Source organism: Lissotriton helveticus, chromosome 2_1 (assembly GCF_964261635.1).
Source record: "Lissotriton helveticus chromosome 2_1, aLisHel1.1, whole genome shotgun sequence".
Classification (NCBI taxonomy): Eukaryota; Metazoa; Chordata; class Amphibia; order Caudata; family Salamandridae; genus Lissotriton; species Lissotriton helveticus.
Genome location: NC_136059.1, coordinates 1,226,321,629 through 1,226,349,520, shown reverse-complemented (window position 1 = coordinate 1,226,349,520; position 27,892 = coordinate 1,226,321,629). Strand labels below are relative to the sequence as shown.

The 27,892-nt window shown below is 42.6% G+C and overlaps 1 protein-coding gene across 2 annotated transcripts in view; it reads right to left on the bottom strand.

Annotated features, from left to right (window-relative positions):
• The window catches only part of HERC3 (HECT and RLD domain containing E3 ubiquitin protein ligase 3), a 604,132-nt gene that overhangs the window by 207,426 nt on the left and 368,814 nt on the right, over positions 1 to 27,892 (bottom strand). For both annotated transcript variants that reach the window (XM_078676105.1, XM_078676106.1), the window contains exons 14-15: positions 21,143 to 21,332; positions 26 to 189 (exon numbers count right to left, since the gene is read on the bottom strand). In XM_078676105.1, the coding sequence (XP_078532231.1) occupies positions 26 to 189; positions 21,143 to 21,332 (354 nt within the window). The remainder of the gene's footprint in view (positions 1 to 25; positions 190 to 21,142; positions 21,333 to 27,892) is intronic.

The following is a 27,892-nucleotide window of genomic DNA, read 5'->3' as shown; positions in this document are numbered from 1 at the left end:
TCTTCCTCCATCTAATCCAGCATACCTTGTGCAGTTTCTCTAGTAACCTGAGAGCAGCAGTGATGTAGCTGGTGAAGAGAACAGGGATCAGCAGTGTCTTTCTTCCATTTAGCAGGTACACCACAGCAGCCTTGTAGAGATCAACCAGCTTAAAGAAGTAGCTTGGACACACTTGGGACCACCAGTTATCTAACGTCAAAAGCAAAAACAGAAAACAACTTAATGCAAGAGTAACTGTAATTCTCTCATTGAATAGTACAGGTAGTATTGCACAGCTTCCGACTGGTGGAAAAATGAAACCACCAGAATGTCAGCTGGCTCAGAAATCTAGGCATTTTAAAATATTTATCCTAAGGGGGAAAAAAGGAATACATCTTATGCATAAAGTAAAAGCGAGGGATGGAATTAGGAACAAAGACTGGTGATGACCGATAACCTCATTACCGCCACATGTTTTAAACATGTTTACTATGACTTTAAATGTACAGGTGAAAGAACCTTTTACCCTAAGACAGCAGAGAAGAGTTACTGGTCTGGGACCATCCTATGAAAACAACAAGAAAGAGCATATACCCTTAAAATGAAATGCATTTGGTAACTTTCTAAGATTTCATCTGCAGTTGTCAACGTGACTTCCCCTACTGCTACTGCTACAGGGACATGCAGTTGGTTCATCACTGGTAATAATTATTATTATTTTTTACACGGTCGTGACTGTGCAGTAGTACATTTTCCAAACCTTTACTTACTAGAAGTAAATTCAAAGAATGATTAGGAACTTTGATCTCTGAGCTAGAGTAAGAAGGCTGCTAAGAGAAGGTGCAATATCAATCTACTCTTTAATATATATTTCCCTTAGCAGCAGCATCAATAGGTCTATTGTCATCTGTAGGTCAGCTCAAAGTCACCCTACATCCCTTCTGAACTGAGGTTTTACTTATATTTCAATATGTATGAAATTAGATTACACAAACCTAGTTAGCCTTCCTTGCAGCTATAGGAACCACAAATGTATCAGTAAAAAAGCTAACAAGCTCTGCTGAGGTAACATATAAAGTGGATCACGGCTTCAAGCCTTCTTCTCAACCCCTGGGGATTTTGAAATTGTTATGCTGGAATGTTGCAGGTTTGGCCTCTAAGGTGTTATTTGAAGATTGGTGGAAGATTGTTAATAACTGCGACACCATACGTCTGCAAGAGACTTGGGGCACGGGTGACTTACTCTTTGATGGGTACATATGTCCTCCATCCCTGTCCATCGCCCTCTGGCCGAGCCAAGAGGGTTCTGGCTACTTGGTTTAAGATCAGCATTGGTGCAACATTGAGCAGTTGTCTCCGAAAGGGGGCGGGGGGAGGAGGGAATATGTAAGCCTTATATCTTAAGAGGGGACCCAACTTTGGTTTGGTGATACTAAATTCTTCTAACAATGACTACTAAGACAGATATAATATGGTTTTCCTCCAGCTTTTCAATTTTGTGAATACAGTAGTAAATAGGAATTCATGGTTAGGTTTGCCTCTCAGTCTGATTTTGAATGGGGACTTTAATGAAAAGTTGGGGTTTTCCCCAATATTGTCTGCAATAACTTATTCAACTTACTCAATGACATAGGGGAATTCAGATTCGGGGGGGGTGATCTTTTACTCACATTCTTGCTGTCTCATGAATTGGAGAGTGTGGTTACTAACCTCTCATCAGGCCATGTCCCGACATACTGGTAGGGAGTCTGGTGTCACCATTGATTACATTTTTATTTCTAGAAAGGTACAGCCACTGGTTAATGTACAGGAGGGAGGTCTTGCCATTCATATACAGTGACCATAATCCTAGATAGCTCATATTGGGCATTCCGGGGAGAGAGACAAAGCGGAATACTGGACAGAGGCATCCCATTATTACAAATCCGGGCGCAGATTAGACTCATACACCGCCAACATAGAGAGTATCATGAGCAAACCTCTTGAGGGCTGTAGGGGGATGATTAACACCTGCTCAGATGAAGAAGTAGGTCTCAAAGCTAGGCTAATCAGCTTTGCTGATTTAAATTCACACATCATGGAGCTGCTAATGAAGCCGGTTGGAAATTATATGAAGGGCAGAAATTCCTGGTTTGACAAGGTATGCAGAGAAGCCAATAGGCTGCGAAGGGAATTGAAATGCTTCCCCAGGGATCAGGAAGAAATAAGAGCTAGTAGAAAAGCCTATACCCAGGCACCGAGGAAGAGAAAGGCTGACCAGAAAGAAACGAAATGGGAAGCCCTGGTGCACTCTTGCCAAGTAAAAGGCCTGCAGGGTTTCTGGCAGGCTGTACGTGACAGCCCTCCCCTAGGTTCAGCTACCAATAAAGTAACCTTCCATATAGGCCCAGAGGAATGGGTATGTCATTTCAGAAGGGTTTATCACTCTAATGGCTTTACCCAAGAAAGTGGCCCTGTTGACTGTATAATGCCCTTGACGATTCAATTTTCCCAGGAGGAGGTATTCATTGCTATAAACAATAGTCCTTCTAAAAAAAGGTCCTGGCCCCGACGGAATACCCATGGACCTATATGAGGCTAAATCAGAGCTGTGGGCCACTTTGCTTACAGGCCTTATTAATTCGGCATGGGCTTCCATCCTCCTGGCACTTTTCTATCATCATGCCAGTTTTTAAAAAGGGCAATGCACAGGACAATAAGTGCTATCATCCAATAGTGTTATTGTATTCTAGTGTTAGATTCATTTGTAAATTAGTACCTGGTATGCGGCTTCTTTGGTCCATGGATAAGGATATCCTCTCTCAGGTAAAATATGGTTTCAAAAAAGGTCCGGGAACCATAGAACATGGATTAAATCTAAATCTTCTAATTTCCAAGTAAAGGTTTGCTTAATTGAGCCCCATTTATTTAGCATTAATGGCTCTTTGGTACAAATTCGATTGCGCTAATAGATCCAAGTTGTGGCCTACTTTAAGCACTCTGGGCCTGGAGGAGGATATGGTAACTTTCTTGCGGTGCTTACATATCGAACTGACTGCATCTGTGAAGTACGAGGATGGTAGGGAGAGCTCTGCCCCTTTCCTGTTCAAACGCGGGGTACGGCAGGGTTGCCTGATGGTTTCCATCTTGTTTTTACTTTATACAAATGGTGTGGAAGCAGCTTGAACTAAAATTGTGGGCCGATGCCCCGATGATTAGTAAAAAATCTGTCCCGATACTCTTATATGCAGACGATGCCATGCTACTCATCAGGACCGCCACCAGTTAAAGATCTTGATTTCCTCCTTTTTGCTTTTCATAAAAGACTTGGAGCTGGAAACCAATTTAACTAAAACTTCTACCATGGTGTGTAGCGCAAAAATGCTAAAACCTGCTGCATCATAATTGGGGGTAGGGTACTGAGAGAGTGACCCTGTTCCCATACCTTGGTATAATGTACGACAATGCCTGTACTTTGACTCTGTGTGTCAATGACAGAAAGAATCACTTTCTGTGGCGACTGGCACCATTTTTTCCCTCGCCTCATCAATCGGCATCAAGCCTATTCTCCCCTTACTTGAAATATATAGTAGGAAATGTCTGCCCATACTTATGGTACAGAGGTTTTGGGTTATCGAGATGCCAATAATTCCCTACTGGAAGAAAATAGGGTGTGTTGCCGGCTCCTGGGATTCCCTGTATCCACTTGGCACTTTACCAAGTTTACTTTAGCGGTGTCGAAGAGATCCAAGGATACCAGCCAATCTCCTGCAATCAGACCCAGTAAGAATTAGCACAGGGACAATATGTTTAAGTGCCCTGCCAAATTAACAAGTTCAGAAGGCGGAGATACAGGGTGGGTCTCAGACCACAAGGTAAAGGGAGTAGAATCCCATGTCACACTCTTCCAAATACACCACAGTGGCCCCTTTGTGCAGCATTGTAAGAACCCATGCCTTTAAAATCAAGGCATGTGCTGGAAAGCAAGTTCTGTTGGAAAAAACAAGGTCAAGAGGATGGACTGGGAGGGAGGGTGCGGCACAGTCTGAAGATTCGCTGGATATTCCAGCTATCTATCATGTTCTTGCAGGTGGTGGAGAAATAGTAGACACATTTGCAGCTCCCACCCCGACTGGAACATGATGTTGTAAAGGAGGGATGAAGGGAGTCAAGAGAGGCTTTAGAGTACCACAGCCAGCATAGGATTGAGGATACTGGAGCTACTGCTGGTTATGGCATCCCACAGAACCTCTCCTGTCCTGCTCTGAACAGACTTTGGGGTGTCAGACTGCTCTTCAGTAACCATAACACTTTGTTGGTGGAATTGTAGAGCCAGGGAGGTTCGGCTCAGTACATGGGCCACACCCAAACTGTCTTTGTAGTGCTCCAAGGAGGAGTCAATTCGATCTCTGAACAGTTGTTCACCATAGAAGGGCAAGTACATAAGGGTGCAGAAAACTTGACATTCATACCTATTGATCCAGAAACTGTGTCTGCAGAGTGCAGATCATACTTCAAGATTTGTTTGGATGCATCTAAACTGGCGTTTACCAGACCTGCAAACAGCTGTTTCATGTGGTCTGCCAACCTGATTGCGACAAGTTTTGCCAGAACAAGTAATGAACACATTGGCAACACACAGGCCCAGGAAGAAGGTGGCATTACCAGTGAGGAGGGCCAGGATACAAGAAGCAAATATGTTTTGGCACATATAGCCAAGCTTTTTCAACTCTATCAGAAGGCACCAAAGGGGAAGGCATTCAGGCTTTGCTTCAAGGATCAGACTTTCTAATGACAGGTGAGAGGTCAGGAAGTGGAGGTCACTTAGTGCAGGCGTTTGGTGTCTATGTTTGTTGGCCCCAAAAATGTTTTACCCAATGAAACCATCTCATGATCCAGGAAGACCTCACAGAATGGGAGTAAGGGCTCTGCCACGGAAGAGGAGGATAGCAAGATATTAGTGAAAATGTTAGACTGTCTCTGTAGAAGGCAAAGTTAATTTCAAGGCGTGTGCCGCTTTCCATGCTACAGTTGTCAATGAGGAAAATACTTGTGAACCAATGTCGGGGGGGGGATGTACCCATCTGGTAAAGTACTAAAGCCACTCACATTAACTAGGTATAAATATAAAGCAGCTCAATATTATAGCTAGGACAGATATTATCAGCCTCCAAATCATAATGTCTGTAGCTATTGTCTTTATTAGGCATTACAAGAGCATCGAGTTGGAGCAAAATATCTCCTAAAACCGGGTAAATATCGGAGTCCTAGGGAGGTAATCTGCCAAAGGAACATCATTAAAGTTAGTCATGCCTTTTTCTCTCGATACGCAGATGATTTCCTCTAACAATGACAGTTTCGAAAACAGTGTGGTAGCTCGCTCCATGAGTGGTGTCTGCATCAGCACTGAAGGAGGTTCCAACCGAATGAGGGATGGCGCATTGACAGAGTTCGACTTTTTCTAAGGTGCCGGAAACTTTGGAAGTGTGGCATTGGGAGACATCAGGTTCGAGGCTACAAAGCCCCAGTAAGGCTCTTCTTTGGGGAACCAGCCCAGAGGGTGCTGGAACCATCTTCAACACAACCAGTATGGCAAACCAAAAGGCACTGATCTGTATGGTATCAGACTGTTGCAGGGTTTCTGTACTCACACAGAACTGTGCACAGAGGAGTGGAACCTCGGCAAATTAGGGTGTCCCAAAACTTACCTTAGCAACCAACTCACCCCTTACCGAGCTAGCTACAGTGTCTCATTGGACATATCAAACTCCCAATGTTTAGACAAACCAGAACATGAACTTACAGTACCTCAGGGTACGTGGGACTCATGAACACTCTTTCGTTATATTATCATTACAAACCAGAACATGGAGTAAAGAAGACACATGTGCATTTGAAATGTTTATTTACTAATGCCGTCTTCTCAGGCGCAGTATCTTAGATAATACAAGTATACTTATTATCAGTATCAAAATTATCAGCATAGTTACTAAGACATAAAAAGCGAATGGTGACAGCATGTTAACATGCTGTAATGAATAAGAGTTAACAACACTTATATCTCACCCTCCCTAACACATATATTATATTATTAGCTAAGAAGGTCTCTTTGGGTTGTTTTAGGGCGGGCCCATACCTTAGTGTCCTAGCATGAAGGAATCACATCAGCATACACCAGCTCTCTCTGCATGTGCACCGCATCAAGTGTGTTAACAATTCTCGTGCAAAGCAATATCAATCCCGCCTCAAGCCCAAGTTGGCAAAGGCTACACTTGTGTTATGACTATGAAGGCGTGGAGATCAGACCTCATAACAATTCCATATCGTGTTGCTCCTGAAACTTCAGCACTCTCCGTGCAGACATGGTTTATTAAACAAAACTGATATCAGAGCAATAACATATTATTCTCACATACACCACGGCAAACCACTAGGTTGAAAGCTAAGTCAACAATTAAGGGTCGTGTGCAGAAGTTGCAAGAAAGGAAAAATGGCGTTTAAATCTCAAATGTACCTATGCTAACTTAACACGATATAAGGATATATAGGAGCTATACAACACCCCCCCATGATCCGAGAGCGGACTAAATAAGATAACAGAAGTGCCATCACATGAGAGCAGAATCCAATTATAAACGAGCATGAATAAAAATTCAATTATAAAAACTAACGCTAAAAAATAGCCCACAAGTATAATGTGGCTCAAGCCAATAGGCAAGAAAAAAATGTCTTGACCAAAAGTCAATAAAATCAAGGAAATGCTATCAATCAGCATGTCAATTTGAGGCAGTGTCTATGATAAGACTGTATATGAAAAGTAAGCTGCAACAGCCTCCAGGAGGAAGTCACTGTCCTCATCCGAAAACAGTTCAGCCATCCAATTTAAAAGATGAAAGGAACATACGTGATCTTCCAGCACCGGATCCTCTATAACCATCAGAGGACAGCTCGGTGGGTTTTCAAGAAAACTTTGTTCCAAGAAATTTTGCGCTGCCGACAACACATCCCAGGGACCCATTAGTCCATGTGCCACCGCCAAGGCCATAATCCTTTCGTCAGAACAAACCAACTCGTGAGCAATGATAGGACTCATCAGTTGATCAAAATCGACGTCAGAAGATATTGGTCCGCAGAGACACAAATCAATGGCCCAAAGGAAATCACAGGTCAGGCAGCGAAATACAGGCTGGACACAGGTGAAATAGGAGAACCGAAAAGATAATCCAAACGCCGTGCTTAGAGTCGCCAACGGCAATGTGCCATAATAATCAAGCATGCGGTTGCGAAACCGCGTCAGTAGCAGCTGTGCGTGGTCTTGCACAGGAAGGGCATCCATATTTAAAAAGGCAGAAAACCACCAATGCGCCAGCCGCTAATGCAAGTAAAAACGGGAACCCTCCAAATAAGGATGAAAAAATAGAATGGAAGAAGGCAGGGATGACTCCAAAAATCTTCTCAAAGGAAGTCACGAGACCACCGCTAACAACTTTAAAAAAATGTGCTAGGCCCGTTGTGGAGGATGCGTTAAAGATAGAACGGACCATGGCTCCGAAATGCAAAGGCAAATCAGTATTTAAAAGAGCCTGAACCTCCGTACGGGTGTTAGCAATGTGAAGCACGAAAGTTTCACGGGCCGAGCTCAAGGCCACCTCTTTCTGGGACAATAGAGCTCTTATTCTAGCCATGCCGCTGAATTCTGCTCCCAAGGTCGGTATCTGTGGCCAAATGGAAGACTCCCTATGTTCACGTGTGGGAGGATAAAGAACATTTCTGCAGCAAATAACTCGCTCACTAACTGTTACTATGAAAGCTATACCTTTAATTAAACCACAACAGTATTCATTATTGAGCATTAAATAACTACCATTCTCTAACAATTTAAACGTGGGGATGATAGCAGGAACTGGCGTGCCCTGTAAAACGCAAGCCATATTCGGTCGGTCCTTGTTACATGAACCGTGTAACTGTATGTGTCTGCACATTAAAGAATGATCTGGCGTCTCAGTACACTCATCCCCTGTTAGATAAACTTCTTGTTCATCCTTGAAACATCTGTATGTGTATGGGAGTGACCAGACCTCATGAAGAAAACCGCTACCTAAGGGTTCAAAACGACCTATTGGCACATATTTCATACAATTTGAAAACTTATATAAAGCAAAAGGCAGTGTTATTAAACCGTGGATAAGCCACGTAGCAGTAGTGGCTTCTGCCACAGAAAAAGGTAAAGATTCCAACCTTTCAATATGGAGCATAGAAAAGGAAGCATCACGCATTGAAAGCAAGCGTTGTTTGTCTGTCAAATTAAACGGTGAAAATAAAGAGGAAACGTTCATGTATCCCCAGGGAACTTTACCCATTTTCAGAGTCTGAAGTGTCCATGCAAACTGCATGATTGACCGTAATTGATTTTGACCATGGTATAATACTGACACTTCATCATGCACAATATCAACAGACGACACAATATTATCTAATGTGTAAATTCTAGAGGAAAGCACGTTAATGCTATTGTCAACAACTGCAAGCACTTTCTCAAGATTCGCCTGATCAATAGCCCTAAGGCGTGAAGCAGCCTCAATCTGTGAGAGTTTCCAAATTTCATTGTAAACCCCATATAACCACCTTTTCGACCTGCCACTAGCGGGGCCTTTAATGAAATCATTCAAATCCACGTCTGCATTCAGTTTGGAAAGGTGATACTTAACCGCAGGTAAAGTTGAATGTTTCAGCCAAGCTTGACACAACTTGCCCACAGAGTAAGAGGTGACAGTATGACTCAAATCAAAACGGGGATCAGATCTAACAGTCTTAAAACCGTCAGTTATATTTAAAAATCTTTTTTGGCAAGAATCAGCACTACGGTGCCAAAGCAGCCAACCCTTGGGATTCATACTGGAAATGTTAAAGGAGGAATTAAGAAGCAGAGCCTGTATATCTTTAATGGACAATCGAGTAAAATTACTCCAATCCTCATATTCCTCCAACTCCGGGAAAGACGGGGTGTTTAACCTTTTAGATGTAGCCAATCCAAAGCATGTGGTCTGGGAAATGGTGTCATTTAAAAACAACATATGATTCGGGATGAGACATGCACGGTGCAAAGCCTCAGTGCCTCGTACCTGCCAGGCCCTTGAACCCCAAACCGATTTAAGGTCTATTGTTTCCTTCCATAACTCATAGCCCCCAGTAACTAATTGATCTAGGAAGGCCTTTGAGTACAACAATTTGGTATCGGTAAGTCTAACCTTGGACAGTGGCTGTTTGTGAAATTTAAAATAAAAGGACTCGGGATTGGACTGGTTAAAGTCAGTGAAATAAGTATACTTTTTAAGAAACGTTTCTGAACTTCCTTGTGTAGGAGCTGGGCAATGTTCCCACTGAGTAAAATTAACAGCATCCCTTCGGGAAGATGTTTTGTGTAAGAAGTGATTGCCATAATGTTGGTAACAGAACAATTCACCATAATTAGCAGATTCTAAATATAAATCCTCAGCATCAAAAGCAGCATAGTATTTCAAATCAGAAAACAAACTTTCCACAGCATTAACATCCCAATCATCAGAACGAATGTTTTGTTTCACCACATCCCCCATATTAACTCTTAGTACATTAGGAACATTAACGACTTCCGATGGGCCATGAATCTGAAAACGAACTGCATCCCACGCGATTCCATCCAGAACAGGCCATGCTGTGATGTTAACCAAAGTCAAGTCTCTTTTTAATCTGTGTGTAGAATGTGAAGAGGAAAGTGGGGCCAATGTTCCATTTAAATGAGTAATGCAAGTTCTCTCCTCGACATAGTGTCCATTCATAATCCGAAAAAAATAAAACACAAAACCAATTGACATAAAAAGGTAAACCGAAAAAAGGACCAGCCAAATGTATATCCAAGGAGGAATCAAAAAATGTTTTTTAAACAGGCTAGCATATACCGCAATTTGAGAGGGTTTTTTCGAGGCAAGGGAAGCAGAGTCAAATGAAAATCTGGATTCCGTGGCTAAACGAGCTTGCAGGTCAGGCATGGACAAATCAGTGGGGTATGTATAGTCTGTCTCATCAAGATTAGTTCCGGGCATATTATTTAATAATGGACTGGAAACAGCAGGTAATTCGATGGCCACTTCAGGTTCAATATTAGAGGCATTGGGCATAATTGAATTTCTCACAATGGAAGGACAGGAAACAGCCGGTGTCATGCTAAGAAGAATCGGCCACTCTGTGTATCTTGACATTGTCAATAGAAATAAACCTGTTTTCCTTACGACCTGGAAGTGGTGGTAAAATGACTGTTCTTGTGCCCTTCACTCCAAGCACTGGGACTGGAGCTCGATAGGAGGGACCAAACTCTTTCTTGTTGTCGATCTTCTCTCGAACCAGTTCTCCAACTTGGGGTAGCCAGCCAACTACCGGGATCTGCAACGCATCATCCGATGTGGAGGGCAAATGTTCCTTTGCAAGACTGTCTCTGGTCTTTTGTAGATTCTGTAAAACATTGCAATGTTCATCTGCGTCAAAGGAAGTGGCGCGAACCACAGAGTCTAGACCGTCAAGGTCAGGGACGTACATCTTGATGCCAAAGAGCATTTCGTATGGGGTCCGCCCACCCAGAGACCTTCTAGGGAGATTATTAAGAGCACGCTGCACGCCATAGAGGTGAGCCAGCCAGTTTCTGCCAGTGCCTATAACTCGGGCTGTCAAAGATTGCTTTAAATCACGGTTCATTCGTTCAACTACACTATTACCCTCAGGTCTGTAGGGTGACGAAAACTTGACTTGGACCCCCATCGAAGTCATGGCATCCTTATACGCCTTAGAGGCGAAAGCCGGACCCTGATCCGAATGGAAGGTACCACAGGCAAAAATCCCTATAAAGATACGCAAATCTCTAATGACAGTCCGTGAATCAGCGCTGCGATGTGGCCATACCCACACAAAGCGTGTGCATGAGTCAACTGCTACTAAGATGTACTTATACGCAGTATCAGATGAAAAAGGACCGCAGTGATCTAAATAAACACAGCCTAGTGGTTTATTAGAAATGTACAACTGAGTCTGTGGCGGACGCGTAGCAGTTGAAGGTTTAATCTGCTGGCATATGTCACAAAGAAGGACATAATCACGCGTCTGTTTGTACAGTCCCCGCCACCAGAAACGTTGTTGTAGCTGCGTTACAGTGGCTGAGACGCCCGCATGCGCAGACGCCACACCTTCATGAGCCGCTGTAATCAAGTCTGTTCTGCGATCCGAGTTGGGAATCAGCCGTTCCCCAACATCAGGAATTGTCACAAAAGGAACCTTTTCGGGACTTAAGTGGTATTTATACTTCGAAGGGAATCCCGCAGGATGTTTACTTCCCTTCTCAGAGGCAGCAATCGCTGCCAAGATGTCGCTATCAATCTTGGTTTTAGACCTAGTAACTGCTGCAACTAAGTATGTAGATACTGCTGATTTCGCTGCTTCATCAGCAAGCGAGTTGCCAACAGCGTGAACTCCTACGCGCTGATGACCGAGAGTATGAATCACATAAACGAGTGGCAACATAGCCTTAAGCTCTGCCACTCGAACCCAGATCATTTTATGTTTTATTGTGCTACCCTTGGAATCATGAAAATCATTTTGAATCCAAAAGAACAAGTTTTCATTGTAAGATTGGACACAGTAGTAAGAATCACTTACAATTAGAGTAGTAACACTTGGATCTGCGTACTCCAAAGCTTGTAAGAGAGCACGAAGCTCTGCCAATTGTGCGGTGCAATCGCCCAGGGGCAACGTGTGCACTTCCCTGGAAACGAACTCATCATTCAACATAGCACCGACCACAATGGCGCATGCGGAAACGTAGGCATGTTAGAGCCATGCGCAACCTGCGCCGACCCATCAGTGTAAATGATGCAATGGAAGTCCTCCAAAGGTCGCATAGCCAGAGGAGCAGGACGAACGAATTCATACTGCAAGTACTCCTGCGACCGTAAGGAAGCGTCAAAAATAAACATGACATCCGTGGATGATAATGACGCAGCCCACTGAATCCACCGAGGGTGCAAAGCCTTTGAATTTGGTACACTGGCTTTCGTGACTGCCTCCAAATGAGGACAGGGTGTTACCACTAGCATGCGTTTCCCCTGAGACAGTGCTCGTTCTTTTAGAATTGCCATCTGTACAGCAGTTAAAACCTTTTCCACTGTGGGAAACCGCATCTCAGCCGAAGTGTACAAGTGTGACTTGTAAGCAATAGGTACTGTGTCTCCTTCATTAAAAGTGAGGTACGTGAAACCCACCGTCCCAGGAATTATTCTTATTACCAGGTTGGTGTGGTTATCACGAGTCAGTAAATATTTAGAAGCGAGCAGATCAGCCTGCAAGGATTGCAAAATGGCTGAATGCTCAGGCAGCCAGCATGATTTCGAGAAAGTTGGTTGTATCAAAGCATACAAAGGCTTGATACGCTGGGCATATTCCGGAATGTAAGTCCTGCCGAAATTCAAAAAGCCCAGTAAAGATTGTAATTTTTTCAGTGTTGTTGGAGCGCGCAATTGTGCGCACTTCTCTAAGAAGTGAGGAGCCAAACCTCTACCTTCATTGTTGAGCTCATAGCCCAAAAACAACACTGTGTGTTCAGCAATGTGCGATTTTGCAAAGTTAAATTCGTAACCCATGTCTGCGAAGTTGCAAATAACAGAATTTACACGACACAGATGCTCCCAAATATCGTCGTCTGTGAGATATATGTCATCCACATACGAAAAAGCATCAGGGTCGAGTGCCTCCAGAATAGAGACAATACGAGCGGTAAATATACCAGGACTATTCTTGTAGCCCATTGGAAGACGCCGGAATTGCTTTTGGACTCCAGCGCTCGTAAAACTGGTCCATTGGGAGCTAAAGCTGTCCAATCTGTGGGCATAAAAACCATTGGATATGTCAAGCGTTGTCTTGAAACGCTTACGCACGAGACTATCCACTAGGGCAGAGCCGTGGGTATTCTGTACAGCACAGTTACGGCAATGCGAGTTTAAATGCCGGTAATCCAAAACCAAACGATATGATCCGTCAGGTTTGGTCACAGTAAAAAGGGGATTATTCATTGGTGACACACACGTTTCAATAACTCCCTGATATTCCAATTGTTCAAGGATTTCTGCGACGGCTAGCATATACCGCAATTTGAGAGGGTTTTTTCGAGGCAAGGGAAGCAGAGTCAAATGAAAATCTGGATTCCGTGGCTAAACGAGCTTGCAGGTCAGGCATGGACAAATCAGTGGGGTATGTATAGTCTGTCTCATCAAGATTAGTTCCGGGCATATTATTTAATAATGGACTGGAAACAGCAGGTAATTCGATGGCCACTTCAGGTTCAATATTAGAGGCATTGGGCATAATTGAATTTCTCACAATGGAAGGACAGGAAACAGCCGGTGTCATGCTAAGAAGAATCGGCCACTCTGTGTATCTTGACATTGTCAATAGAAATAAACCTGTTTTCCTTACGACCTGGAAGTGGTGGTAAAATGACTGTTCTTGTGCCCTTCACTCCAAGCACTGGGACTGGAGCTCGATAGGAGGGACCAAACTCTTTCTTGTTGTCGATCTTCTCTCGAACCAGTTCTCCAACTTGGGGTAGCCAGCCAACTACCGGGATCTGCAACGCATCATCCGATGTGGAGGGCAAATGTTCCTTTGCAAGACTGTCTCTGGTCTTTTGTAGATTCTGTAAAACATTGCAATGTTCATCTGCGTCAAAGGAAGTGGCGCGAACCACAGAGTCTAGACCGTCAAGGTCAGGGACGTACATCTTGATGCCAAAGAGCATTTCGTATGGGGTCCGCCCACCCAGAGACCTTCTAGGGAGATTATTAAGAGCACGCTGCACGCCATAGAGGTGAGCCAGCCAGTTTCTGCCAGTGCCTATAACTCGGGCTGTCAAAGATTGCTTTAAATCACGGTTCATTCGTTCAACTACACTATTACCCTCAGGTCTGTAGGGTGACGAAAACTTGACTTGGACCCCCATCGAAGTCATGGCATCCTTATACGCCTTAGAGGCGAAAGCCGGACCCTGATCCGAATGGAAGGTACCACAGGCAAAAATCCCTATAAAGATACGCAAATCTCTAATGACAGTCCGTGAATCAGCGCTGCGATGTGGCCATACCCACACAAAGCGTGTGCATGAGTCAACTGCTACTAAGATGTACTTATACGCAGTATCAGATGAAAAAGGACCGCAGTGATCTAAATAAACACAGCCTAGTGGTTTATTAGAAATGTACAACTGAGTCTGTGGCGGACGCGTAGCAGTTGAAGGTTTAATCTGCTGGCATATGTCACAAAGAAGGACATAATCACGCGTCTGTTTGTACAGTCCCCGCCACCAGAAACGTTGTTGTAGCTGCGTTACAGTGGCTGAGACGCCCGCATGCGCAGACGCCACACCTTCATGAGCCGCTGTAATCAAGTCTGTTCTGCGATCCGAGTTGGGAATCAGCCGTTCCCCAACATCAGGAATTGTCACAAAAGGAACCTTTTCGGGACTTAAGTGGTATTTATACTTCGAAGGGAATCCCGCAGGATGTTTACTTCCCTTCTCAGAGGCAGCAATCGCTGCCAAGATGTCGCTATCAATCTTGGTTTTAGACCTAGTAACTGCTGCAACTAAGTATGTAGATACTGCTGATTTCGCTGCTTCATCAGCAAGCGAGTTGCCAACAGCGTGAACTCCTACGCGCTGATGACCGAGAGTATGAATCACATAAACGAGTGGCAACATAGCCTTAAGCTCTGCCACTCGAACCCAGATCATTTTATGTTTTATTGTGCTACCCTTGGAATCATGAAAATCATTTTGAATCCAAAAGAACAAGTTTTCATTGTAAGATTGGACACAGTAGTAAGAATCACTTACAATTAGAGTAGTAACACTTGGATCTGCGTACTCCAAAGCTTGTAAGAGAGCACGAAGCTCTGCCAATTGTGCGGTGCAATCGCCCAGGGGCAACGTGTGCACTTCCCTGGAAACGAACTCATCATTCAACATAGCACCGACCACAATGGCGCATGCGGAAACGTAGGCATGTTTAGAGCCATGCGCAACCTGCGCCGACCCATCAGTGTAAATGATGCAATGGAAGTCCTCCAAAGGTCGCATAGCCAGAGGAGCAGGACGAACGAATTCATACTGCAAGTACTCCTGCGACCGTAAGGAAGCGTCAAAAATAAACATGACATCCGTGGATGATAATGACGCAGCCCACTGAATCCACCGAGGGTGCAAAGCCTTTGAATTTGGTACACTGGCTTTCGTGACTGCCTCCAAATGAGGACAGGGTGTTACCACTAGCATGCGTTTCCCCTGAGACAGTGCTCGTTCTTTTAGAATTGCCATCTGTACAGCAGTTAAAACCTTTTCCACTGTGGGAAACCGCATCTCAGCCGAAGTGTACAAGTGTGACTTGTAAGCAATAGGTACTGTGTCTCCTTCATTAAAAGTGAGGTACGTGAAACCCACCGTCCCAGGAATTATTCTTATTACCAGGTTGGTGTGGTTATCACGAGTCAGTAAATATTTAGAAGCGAGCAGATCAGCCTGCAAGGATTGCAAAATGGCTGAATGCTCAGGCAGCCAGCATGATTTCGAGAAAGTTGGTTGTATCAAAGCATACAAAGGCTTGATACGCTGGGCATATTCCGGAATGTAAGTCCTGCCGAAATTCAAAAAGCCCAGTAAAGATTGTAATTTTTTCAGTGTTGTTGGAGCGCGCAATTGTGCGCACTTCTCTAAGAAGTGAGGAGCCAAACCTCTACCTTCATTGTTGAGCTCATAGCCCAAAAACAACACTGTGTGTTCAGCAATGTGCGATTTTGCAAAGTTAAATTCGTAACCCATGTCTGCGAAGTTGCAAATAACAGAATTTACACGACACAGATGCTCCCAAATATCGTCGTCTGTGAGATATATGTCATCCACATACGAAAAAGCATCAGGGTCGAGTGCCTCCAGAATAGAGACAATACGAGCGGTAAATATACCAGGACTATTCTTGTAGCCCATTGGAAGACGCCGGAATTGCTTTTGGACTCCAGCGCTCGTAAAACTGGTCCATTGGGAGCTAAAGCTGTCCAATCTGTGGGCATAAAAACCATTGGATATGTCAAGCGTTGTCTTGAAACGCTTACGCACGAGACTATCCACTAGGGCAGAGCCGTGGGTATTCTGTACAGCACAGTTACGGCAATGCGAGTTTAAATGCCGGTAATCCAAAACCAAACGATATGATCCGTCAGGTTTGGTCACAGTAAAAAGGGGATTATTCATTGGTGACACACACGTTTCAATAACTCCCTGATATTCCAATTGTTCAAGGATTTCTGCGACGGCCGCTTTAGCTTCACGCCGTATGGGATATTGAGGCTGAGGCTGCGGCTCAGACCGCAAAGGAATTTCGTGGCATGGGGACAATTTGTCCCAACCACATTGGTTGCGGTAGAGAGCCGGTGCAAGAGCACGAGCCCACTCTTCTGCAAAATGCTGCGCATGCTCAGTTGAGACAGTGTGCGCGAAACTGGGAAGGATTACCTCCTCCCCTCGCGGCGCTGCGAGCACAAAAGGTGGGGGCCAGTCAGCCTCGGAAAGCAAAATGTCGTACGTAGACGAAAGGTTCTCCCAAAACACCCCTCTGACAGTACGCTGTATGTCACCTTCAATTAACAGGACAATTTCAAAAAGTCTTTCAGGGGGAGCCAATCTCGTATCGGCTGTTTCTATAACAACAAAAACTTCAGTCGCTGTCACCCTCAGTAGTGGACGGAGCGCCTCTCTGACTATGGTAATCTCCGCCGCGCTGTCCAGCAAGGTCAGAGCCCACGTCAGATTCCGAAGCCGCGTTCTCACTATCTGTGGCATATCTATGCGCTGTTAAGGCCGCGACTTTCTTCTTCGCAAACTGCGGACGCTTAGGCGTAGAATCCTCCTGCTTCACTGCGCCGTCTGTCTGGCGGGACTGACCACGTCCTTGCTGGCCACCACGTCCACGTCCACCCCCTCCTCCACCACCGGTCTTCTGTGCCGATGTTTCCTGAAAGGAACGAGGAGAGCGTTGATCAGAACCCTGAAAACGATCAGGTGATTTAATCATCGCGCGATCGCGCAAATCATAAACTCTGTCTGCCGGCGCAGGAGCTTGTATTGCAGGAACAGAATCCTGAGTTTGCCTAGTCTGCTTCCCCTGTGTCTGTTTTTTAGGCCAATTCTGTTTTTTGGACTTGGGCTGGACATCTGTCACTGCAGATTGTCCCTGAGGTTGTTTTTTATCCTTCACTGGAAAATATTTCAGACCTCTACTTGTGCGGCCAATTGTCTTATAAGCGGCCACCACAATCTTTGCTAACTGGCGGGGTTTGTCGGCATCGGGCAGAGCAGCCAAAGCATTCGACACCTGAAAGTTAACTGCATCTCCTTTAACATTGGAGAGAATGAGATCACTTACAATCTCAAAAGAACCACACAGGCGCATACCCAAGTCAACCGCTGCCTCTGGACCGTGATCATTCTGAACACGTCTAATGATTTCAGGCAGAGCATTCATAGACGGGGTGCCGAAGCACCTCGTATAAACTGCCGCAAAAGTTTTTCCCCAGCTTTCACAGTCAGCAAGTTCAGGAGTAATATCCTTCGGTAGAGTAATCGTTAACATTCTATGTTTATCAGCAGGAGTAGAATTCGGAAAAACCGCCTCCAGTTGATCAAACTTCTCTGCTAGCCAGAATGGGAAGTCATCGTTGTCAACAGGACGCGCACCAAAAACCGAATTAACCATCACTGGATTGAGACGCATTCCGCCTCGTTCCATGGGAGCGGCCGCACCCCCCTGGGGACCACCAGGAAGATGTCGACCGATGTATTGCACTAAAGCACGAATCACGGAAATGGAAACAACATGTAGCCTGCGAATTTCTGCCAGGGTACAAGCCCCGTGATTCGGGTGCGGGGTAAAGCCACCCAACGCAGGCCAATTTGTACCTGGAATTGAGAGTGGACCTAACCTCGCAGCGGACAAAGAGTGGGGGAGGGCGCCATCAAACCAAACTCGATGCTGCCAATGATCAATAAGTATTTCCAATGCCCTGTACGGCGTATATTCAGCCGGGACATCCGAGGCGGTGTAGGAGTGGAACAAACCAGAATTAGCGTCCACAGCCGGAAACGTAACCCAAGAGTAAAACAACTCGTAAGGAAACGCCGGATCTGCACATACCACGAAAATCACAGCCATCCCATCTACTGGGACTTGGTACGTCTGAAGATGATTGCGTACCGCTACGCGACTATGCTGCGCAATAGCCACCGCCGCCATGTCAATACTGGAAACAAGAACACACAAAGAATACTTTGTAGCACAACTGGGTAGTAATTCAAAGAAACCGTTTGAGAAAGAATCAAGCTTGAATAAAGACCTATTTCAAAAAATAGGTAGGTTTCACCGACACCCCGTTTTCCGGAAACGGATGTGAAGGGGTTAAGGCATGAACGATAAACTACTCGAGTGTCATGATTTAAGACCACCGAAACCGTTGGGCGCCATGTTGCAGGGTTTCTGTACTCACACAGAACTGTGCACAGAGGAGTGGAACCTCGGCAAATTAGGGTGTCCCAAAACTTACCTTAGCAACCAACTCACCCCTTACCGAGCTAGCTACAGTGTCTCATTGGACATATCAAACTCCCAATGTTTAGACAAACCAGAACATGAACTTACAGTACCTCAGGGTACGTGGGACTCATGAACACTCTTTCGTTATATTATCATTACAAACCAGAACATGGAGTAAAGAAGACACATGTGCATTTGAAATGTTTATTTACTAATGCCGTCTTCTCAGGCGCAGTATCTTAGATAATACAAGTATACTTATTATCAGTATCAAAATTATCAGCATAGTTACTAAGACATAAAAAGCGAATGGTGACAGCATGTTAACATGCTGTAATGAATAAGAGTTAACAACACTTATATCTCACCCTCCCTAACACATATATTATATTATTAGCTAAGAAGGTCTCTTTGGGTTGTTTTAGGGCGGGCCCATACCTTAGTGTCCTAGCATGAAGGAATCACATCAGCATACACCAGCTCTCTCTGCATGTGCACCGCATCAAGTGTGTTAACAATTCTCGTGCAAAGCAATATCAATCCCGCCTCAAGCCCAAGTTGGCAAAGGCTACACTTGTGTTATGACTATGAAGGCGTGGAGATCAGACCTCATAACAATTCCATATCGTGTTGCTCCTGAAACTTCAGCACTCTCCGTGCAGACATGGTTTATTAAACAAAACTGATATCAGAGCAATAACATATTATTCTCACATACACCACGGCAAACCACTAGGTTGAAAGCTAAGTCAACAATTAAGGGTCGTGTGCAGAAGTTGCAAGAAAGGAAAAATGGCGTTTAAATCTCAAATGTACCTATGCTAACTTAACACGATATAAGGATATATAGGAGCTATACAACAAGACCATGGAACATGGAACTCTGATCTTATCTTTTTCAACCTGTTTATCTTGTCCCTCAATGAGGAAGAGACAGGCGCCAAGGAACAGGGACAGGAATCCGAACGGTTCCAGGGAACGAGACGGTTTCCTCAAGGAAGAAGTATTCTCTTATGGTGCATTTGACATAGTCACAGTCTAAATATAAAGGAATTTAATCTGTGAGACATTGAAAGCGGGGACCTGCTCTGGATGTATGACAAAAAGGAGTGGAGAAACAAGAACTGATGCCAGCACACAAACTGCCACCTAATATACTGTTGTCGTGTCTAGAGCAGGAGTCGTTCCTGAAGAAGGATGATGACCTCTGGTACGCCTGATTAGATCTCATTGGAGAAAACCTTTTACAGAGCAGTATGAAGCATGAAAGCATAATACGAAAAGTGAAGAATATGTGGAAAGATCATGCATCAATTAGAAACATTTGCTTCTTTCTATAAATGTTGCTTCGACACGAAGATAGATCTCTGGTCACACAAGGCTTTGATAATAAAATGTCAGGGAGATTTCAGGGGAAATAAAATGACGAGGAGAAAAACTAGGATGAAAAATAAATATTAACAAGAACATAATTTGGGAAAAATAAATATCAGGCAATCTGCACTCTGGTAAAGAGTGTGCTTTAGTGCTGCTAACACCAATAACCTCACTGGTCTCTATTATTTAATATGTACATATCACTAATTCATAAATGACCCGCAAACCTTATCAAAATGGGAAAAAAACTGGTCACTAGTAGACAGCAAACAATATTTACAAAAACGTTCACTGAAATTCTATTCGTCTCTAGCCCTATGTTGTGTTTGTGCTTCTCAAAAATAGTAACTCTTCAGCTGCCTCAACAAGAAGACTTGTGCCTGCTTGAGTTAATTTGTTCCACATAAAATCAAGCTTGAAATAGTCACCCTAAATCTCATTGATCACATATGCTTCTTATATTTTCTTTAGCCACACATAAGTGATTAGGCCAACCTATATATCACGGACTGTAATGTAGATCAGGTAACAGAGCACACCATTAATCACACCTTACAGTACTTTTTCCTACTCGTCTCGGTATCGTGGTCCAACACGGCTTTCACTCACCACTTTCACTTTCCAAAGCTTTACATCATTACTTTCAGCATGTCAGTGCATGGACGAAACAAAATCCAACACTCTTGATGCTGGACACAGTGTAGAGTGTAAAATAAGAATGTTGCCAAGTCAAGAACTCTGCATCTCAGCCTAAAAATGGCACTAACAACTGTTATCAAAGGAGGAGACTCAAGTAATAATTTCCAAAAAAGTGCACATGGTCTTTGGTAATGGCAGACCCATGAAAGATGAAATTTAGAATGTCTAGTTTTTCTCTGTACAGGGTTCATTCCTATACAGCGAAGGGAACAGGAGCGCATGAGGGTAATGCAAAATAGCAATGAAACAAAAAAATCCCCACTTGCCTCAAGTGGATCAACTAAGATTGGGATTCTGGCGTCAGGAGAAGACACGCAATGACATATCACTAGTCTTCAAATAAATGAGGTTCTTCCTCATTCAAGGGATGCTGTGTTTACTGCCCCCCCCACCCCGATCTTCAGAATGGCTCGAAAAATGTTCAACCTCACAAATCAGCTAGTTATTTCTCTTACCAAGGACCTTGCTGGGGTTGGTGTCAAGGCGAAGTATGGCCATTGCCAATGGAAGTGTTAGTGTTATGTAGTACTTGGAGTCCTGAAGCAGCGGGAACTCAGGAAGGATTAAATAAATTCTCATTGCTTCAACATCTGGAGGGGAACTAGACAACTGAGGAATCAGGAACGTTTCAAAGCTTTTAAGGATCTGTAAAGAAAGATGTAGCAAAAGCACTTCAGTACACAATGCTGCACAGTAAGCATATAGAACACATGATTCAAGAAGCCCAGTCAAACATTTTGGTATCAGGATTACAATTCCTAATGAACAAACTATAATGAAAATTGCCTGAACATATGAGAGCTCTAATTAATCAACTTCTTCCATCCATTATTGACGTTATACCAAACAGATCAGATGGAGGAGTAGAAGGTAAAAAAAGGCATGTAACGGGAAAATGATATATGATATATAGAATATAGTTGTTGAATATTATAAAATATATGTCATTCAATAAATCACAAGAAACATGAATATCTCTTTTAAAGTAAATAGGTCAAAATAAAGTATTACAATGGTTTGATTCAGTTTTGTCAAATGGAACAAACAAAATTATTCCAAACTTTCCAAGCAAATTACTGCACCTTCAGAGATTTACACAATTGGACAACCAAGGAGGTAACAACACAAAAGGCAATCACCAAGAGAAAAACCTAAACCACAGATCTGTAAACAGGAAGCCAAGCTGAAAGGATGATTTGCCAAGTCATTAGAAAACAGTTAAGCAATCAGTATCAGAAAGAATGTTACATAATGACACCACCACAAGGAAAATCCTGTAATATTTACAGATACAAGTTGTCAACATTTTGTCAACTGAAGGAACAAAAGATTAAGGAGAGTGCTAGGAGTATGATTTACTAAATATAAAACCTTGCAGGAAATATCAATTTCAATAGTTTATCTTCCCATCTGGGTTCTAATATAAAATCCCAGTAATCAATGGTACCTTTGACTGTTAAGCACTTCTTCCAATTGATCCACAATGTAGCATGCATATCACACAAACAAGAGGAAGATTGTTACCTTTTGGGGCGGTGTTTCAGGGGGCACTCCAAACCACAACCTAATTTATGCCAGGGAAGGCGTCAACCGCATTGCCCGGAAGAGGCTGGTCCACCCTCTAGGTTTCCTCTGTCCGGTCCATTACAATTCCTACCTTGACTTCAGGTATAGCTCACTTTGTTTAATGTCTGTTTTTGTGACATTGTGTGCCCATCGGGATACTCTAACCTCAAGTTTTGGTAGAGCCCATACTTCGGATTCTCCCTCCCTATGCAGACTACATACAACTTTGTTTAATTTGTCTTTGATTAATCCATTTTAAATGAAGGGACACTTTTATCGTCTTAACTTGTCTAGTTTTATAATGTTGTTTTTGTAATGATAGGCACTTAACCACTTGGCTGCTAAGGCACATGATGCTCTTCCATTGACTTTCCATTGAAATCAATGGAAACTCCATGACGAGTTACCCTTGTCATTAGCACTGAAGGGGTTAATGAGCATTGAATGTGAAGTATTGTGTTAATATTGGCATGCGTACTTTATTGGGGCTACAACCCCTGTTGGGTCCCTTGCTCTTAAGTTCACCAGTTATACGGCATCTACACTAGAAAAGTGTTATATTTTGATTAGGGGCTCTGTTATTGGACGTGTACCAACAATACTGTGATCCAACTCGCTATTTAGTCTTTACACGATACCGGAGAAGAGAACTCCGTATCTAATAGGATCTTAGGTTATCAAATGGGGCCTTTGCTTTAAAATCTCCTTTCCAGTTGGCCTGTGACCATGGTGGGCACAAGGCAATGGATGCTGAGTCTGACAGGGGAAAACTCCTAAAATAAGAAAGAGTGCAGGGCACAATAGTACCATGGCAGAAATCTATAATCTTACAGTAGATACCATGCTGAGGTATAAAAGTAAAACAAATGATGACCAGCATCCTAAAATAACTAGATTCTTAACTCTCGGATACCATCTTTATTCCATGTTAAACTCTATTTCCTAAAATGCAGCATTACAATAAATGTAGCATAATCTTATTTCGAGTCTGCTATATGTGTACATTTCCCAAATATACTAATTAACTCTTTTAATGGGACCCGAGAGAATTTTGTCAGAAGGACATGAGAAAATAGTCAAAATGTGGCAAAATATCGGTTTTTGTTTTTTTTTAAATTAGGGAAAATTGCTGGAAAAGTGTGGGGTTATTTTCTAAAATTTACACCAACAAAAGGGTTGCTATGCAATTTTTGACATTTTCCCAGTTTCCACAGAGGAGAAGGTTTTTCACATGTTTTTGCAAATTTCCAAGTAAAGTCAATATTTTCCCATTTATTTCAAATAGTGGGGGAAAGTAATGTAAACCACATAGTTGAACATAGAGAGCAATACATTTCTGAGAACAAGATAACATTCTGAATTCAGCTATGGGTCGGTAATGTAGATCAGGCATGGCCTTTCCAAGGAAAGCAGTAACAGTGTTTTTATTTGTATGTTTTTGTGCTGAAGGATGATCAACAAAAGTACTACACAGTTGTGTCCATCAGACACTTTTGGTCACAAAGGTATATAGTGTTTGCTGGTTATTTAAAAACACATGATACACAGAGCCATCAACTGACTTGCATCCTATAATGATTTTTCTTTATGCTTTGACCATGAATCAACTCCAGATTCCAGACTCTAATATAATAAAATTGTTATGAATGAAAGGTAAGCTTTTCTTTAAATGTAACCAAGAATGTGAGTAAAGGATTCAGGGTTATTTGCACCACTGTGAATTTGTTATTAAACACAATATCAGGTGACGGTGAGGGTGTTTTACAAAATGTCTTCTTTTGGGCACAATGACTTATATTTGGAAGACAGAAATGTACAGAAATTCAATTGATAATAGTAAATGTCCCACTATATTGTTTTCTGAACCTCCCCCTGACACAATAAGTAGGCCTATCACACAAGACAGGAAGGCAAAAAAAGGGAACCATGTGAAGGTAGGAAATGTTTGTTTGGAGAATATAGGCTAGTTTGGTGGATTATCTGCAGTATTTTGGCATGGGTTTGTTTGTTTGGATTTCATGTTATGATTCGTTGTTTGTGTGTTTATCAATGACACTCATTTTCCATTATTACTCAAGGACATTCCAGTGCCAACGGCTATGTCGCTTCACATGAAGATATCACATTGACTGCATAATAATGCAGTACTATGTTTGAAGCCATATCTGAAGTTGTTCTTTAAATACGTGTAAAACCTTAATACATTTTCTTTTTTAAACTCTAAACATTTGTAAGAACTAGAGGCACATGGAAGTCCAGGGTTGTGTAGCTTGTGTGGATTCCAACAGGATTTCCTATTGAGGATGCCCCACATATTTATTTTTAACTTTTTCTTTAAGGGGGCGTTACCCGGACACCGGTTTATCGTTATTTATGTGCTCTGCAGGTTTCAGTTTCTAGTTCGCATCACCCCCCCCTAAGTAAGACTTGCACTGCTGTTTCTCCTCGTTATCCTGAGATTAGAGTACTAAAAGGGGTATTAGGATCCCAGTTTAAAGGACATAGGTACTGAGGCTCTAGGACACCAAAGAAGAAAAACCCCACTGAGAGAATTGTGGCCCAGTAACTATCTACTGCCCTAAGCGATCCCAAACCAGATTTTTCAAAATACAATAGAAATGGGTTTTGAGAGGGAATTTAAAATGTGAACTCTGACAAATATAACAGGAAAAGCTGTAGGAGAAAAGCTGTGTGCGGTAGGAGAACACAATAGGAAGTATTGCTATATTGTGAACACAGTTTCAGATACAAAAGAAAGGACTTTTATATCAAGTACAGTACTAAGTTGGTGTACTTTAACATACTTTTTACTTGAAAAGAAAAAGCAATGGTTAGACATTGATTTGTTGTGTGCTTACTTCTGGATTACTCGCACACAATACAACACAGTTGAACTGCTCTGCCTCATTAATCCTGGATCAGGTTTTACATTGTGAAGTCTGACAAATGCACGAGGAAAGGGCTTTACATAGAGAACTTTTTAATAACTACAATAGGAAATATTTTCTTTTCGGAACGTTTGGCAATCACTATAAGGAGGAGCTATAAATTATTTTAACTAAATAGATCCTTCTGACACAGTTCTCTATTTCAGGTGGTGCTAGAAAGGTCTTGTCTTCATTGTGTACATCTGTAATGTTATGTTTAGTATTTAATTGTGTGTGAATTGAAGTACATTTTCTTTCTTAGACATAAACACACTAGTCATTGTTTTATTTAGACTTTGTGTGCCCTTTGTGGAGTTCTTTAAAGTTTAGTTACCATTTTAGCTATTTTAATAATTTTTTTGGCTTTACTTGTTTTTCAACTCTGTTGATATTGATATTCAATTCTTTATACAACAAAGTGGTGGGAACTTGGACTTAACCCTTAAACTTGAGAAATACCTTGTTTCAACCACACGTTTGATAACTAATAACTTTTTGAAGTTGAATGCAGATAAAAGAGGTACAAGTTATAAGAAATCATCCTTACATGTTCAGCTCAGTTTGGTAGTCACTGAATTTTGGCCCAGCCCATGCTACTAGGACCAAAACGGATTGTGTCCCTATTAATACTGATCTTAACCATATGTCAATATACCTGCTGTTACATATAACTCTCTTTTGAAGAACTTAAACATTTATCCATGTCGCTGACCTTAAGGTAGAAAGTTGGTGATCAAGGCAGCTCTATCACAATGCTTTGATTATAGGAATGCAGATTTCCTTGGCTTACCTACACATCTTATCTGTTGCCGTCAAATTGTGCAAAGTACAGCTACTATGTCTGTTAATTATTTTACACTTGTGCGCTTCTGTTAAATTTCAGTTGGACATCCTTCACTGGTTAACAGTGACTAAACAGTTCTCTTATAACTCACATGGAGGGTGGTGCAAAATGCACTTGCTGGCACCTGTTCTAAGTATCTTCACTCACAGCTTCAGCCCTATGTGCCCTTTCACATGCTTCATAACTCTTCTCATGCACTCTAGCTTGTGCCTATGTTTCATTGCACCAGATCAGGTAGACACTCAATATCCTGCTTTTTGCTCCATTATCCAGCACATCAGAGGCAAAAGACTCTTCCATTGTGAATTGTATGGTGAGTGAGATACCAGTGATAGAGCGAGCTTGTTAAAGCCAGACCTAATGTCATTGCGAATGATTGTTCAGTCGAGTAATGGTTAAAAGATTTTTTAAACACCTGGGTACACTCTTGTAACCATTGCTATCTCGGCTAAAGCACCTCATAATTTCAGGATAAAGTCCATAACTCTATAAAAGAATGCAGAAACCCACCACTTGGAATCGGATAAACCCCAGGTGAACGTTTAGCAATTTAGAGGTTTCTGCCCTCGAAAAAGTGTTGTGCCTAGAAGAGCTGGAAAATGCCACGCCTTCCCTTTATCGTAGTCCGACTGCTGAAAATATGAAGTGTTCCAACTTTTCATTCTCAACTCAAAGTAAACAGACCATAAGGCTGCTGGGTGATCCCAGGCTTTGATCGGAGACAGAGAGAGAATGCAAGATTAAGTGAATTCTTTTGACATTTGAGGCAACACGTGTTATTTAGCATCATTACATTAACAGAGACTTCAAACAGGAAAGGTCTAATCTGAACACACAATCTCACTGTTTATACACACACCTCTGCCCCTTCTCAAATATCACTTGAGCATCATTCTATTTATCCAATTAGGTTATGGTCCTTTGTGGTGCAAGAAAGGTCAATTTAAGTAAATATCAAGCCTCACTGGCAGGCAGTGCAGCATACAAATTTAAATAAGTAAGATGAGTGGCTAAAAGAATAACAATAGATTTGAAGTTCACTCCCATGTACAATATTCTGTGAACTATTATGCAAATGCAGTAGCCATTCCAAAAATATCAAATGTTATCACTAAATGATCCAACATACTAGACAGAAATCTACAAATAGAGGCATGCCAGCCCCCTTCCAATCTCCAGGCACAAAGCACATTTAAGAACCACATTTACTTAATCCTCAGCCGACCCCCACCTCTAACAAGGTTTAAAGTCTCTTTTTAAAATAGGTTCCTTTTCAGAATAAAGCAACTGTTATAAAATGTGAAGAGCCATGTTAAAGGGAGGGAAAGCACACCAAATTTGGCAAACAAACCATGCTTCGATGCACTAGCAGACTGCAAAATGCTTTCGACTGTGAGGTACATCGTTGAACCCTACCTTCAGATCATGATGAGATCGAGGCTGAAGAGGCTGTAGATTCGAATGTTTAATAAACCAAATAATCATAATCAAACATTTCCCTTCCTTGCTGTTTTCAGTCTTGTCTAATGGTTTATGGCCATTCTTTTTGAAATGTTAATTTCTGCCCATGTATGAAGAGAATATACGGGAAGGGGAAGGGGCACAGGACCCTTTCGAGTTATACCAACTGTACCCGGCTGTGAAGCTTGCATGGCGTACACAAGTTCTGGCCTCTAAGGAAGTCTACAGCACTTAGGATGTTGGAAAGTCAATCCTAGCCAGCTGTGCTTCAGGCAGGTTGGCATCTGCATTGGAAATCATGAAGAGGATGGCTCGAAACATTAGCTCATTTCGGCCTGGACTATCTTGTAGCAGTAGCCAAAACACTTATTGCAAGTAACAAAATGATCTCTATGAGCCAAAAAAGG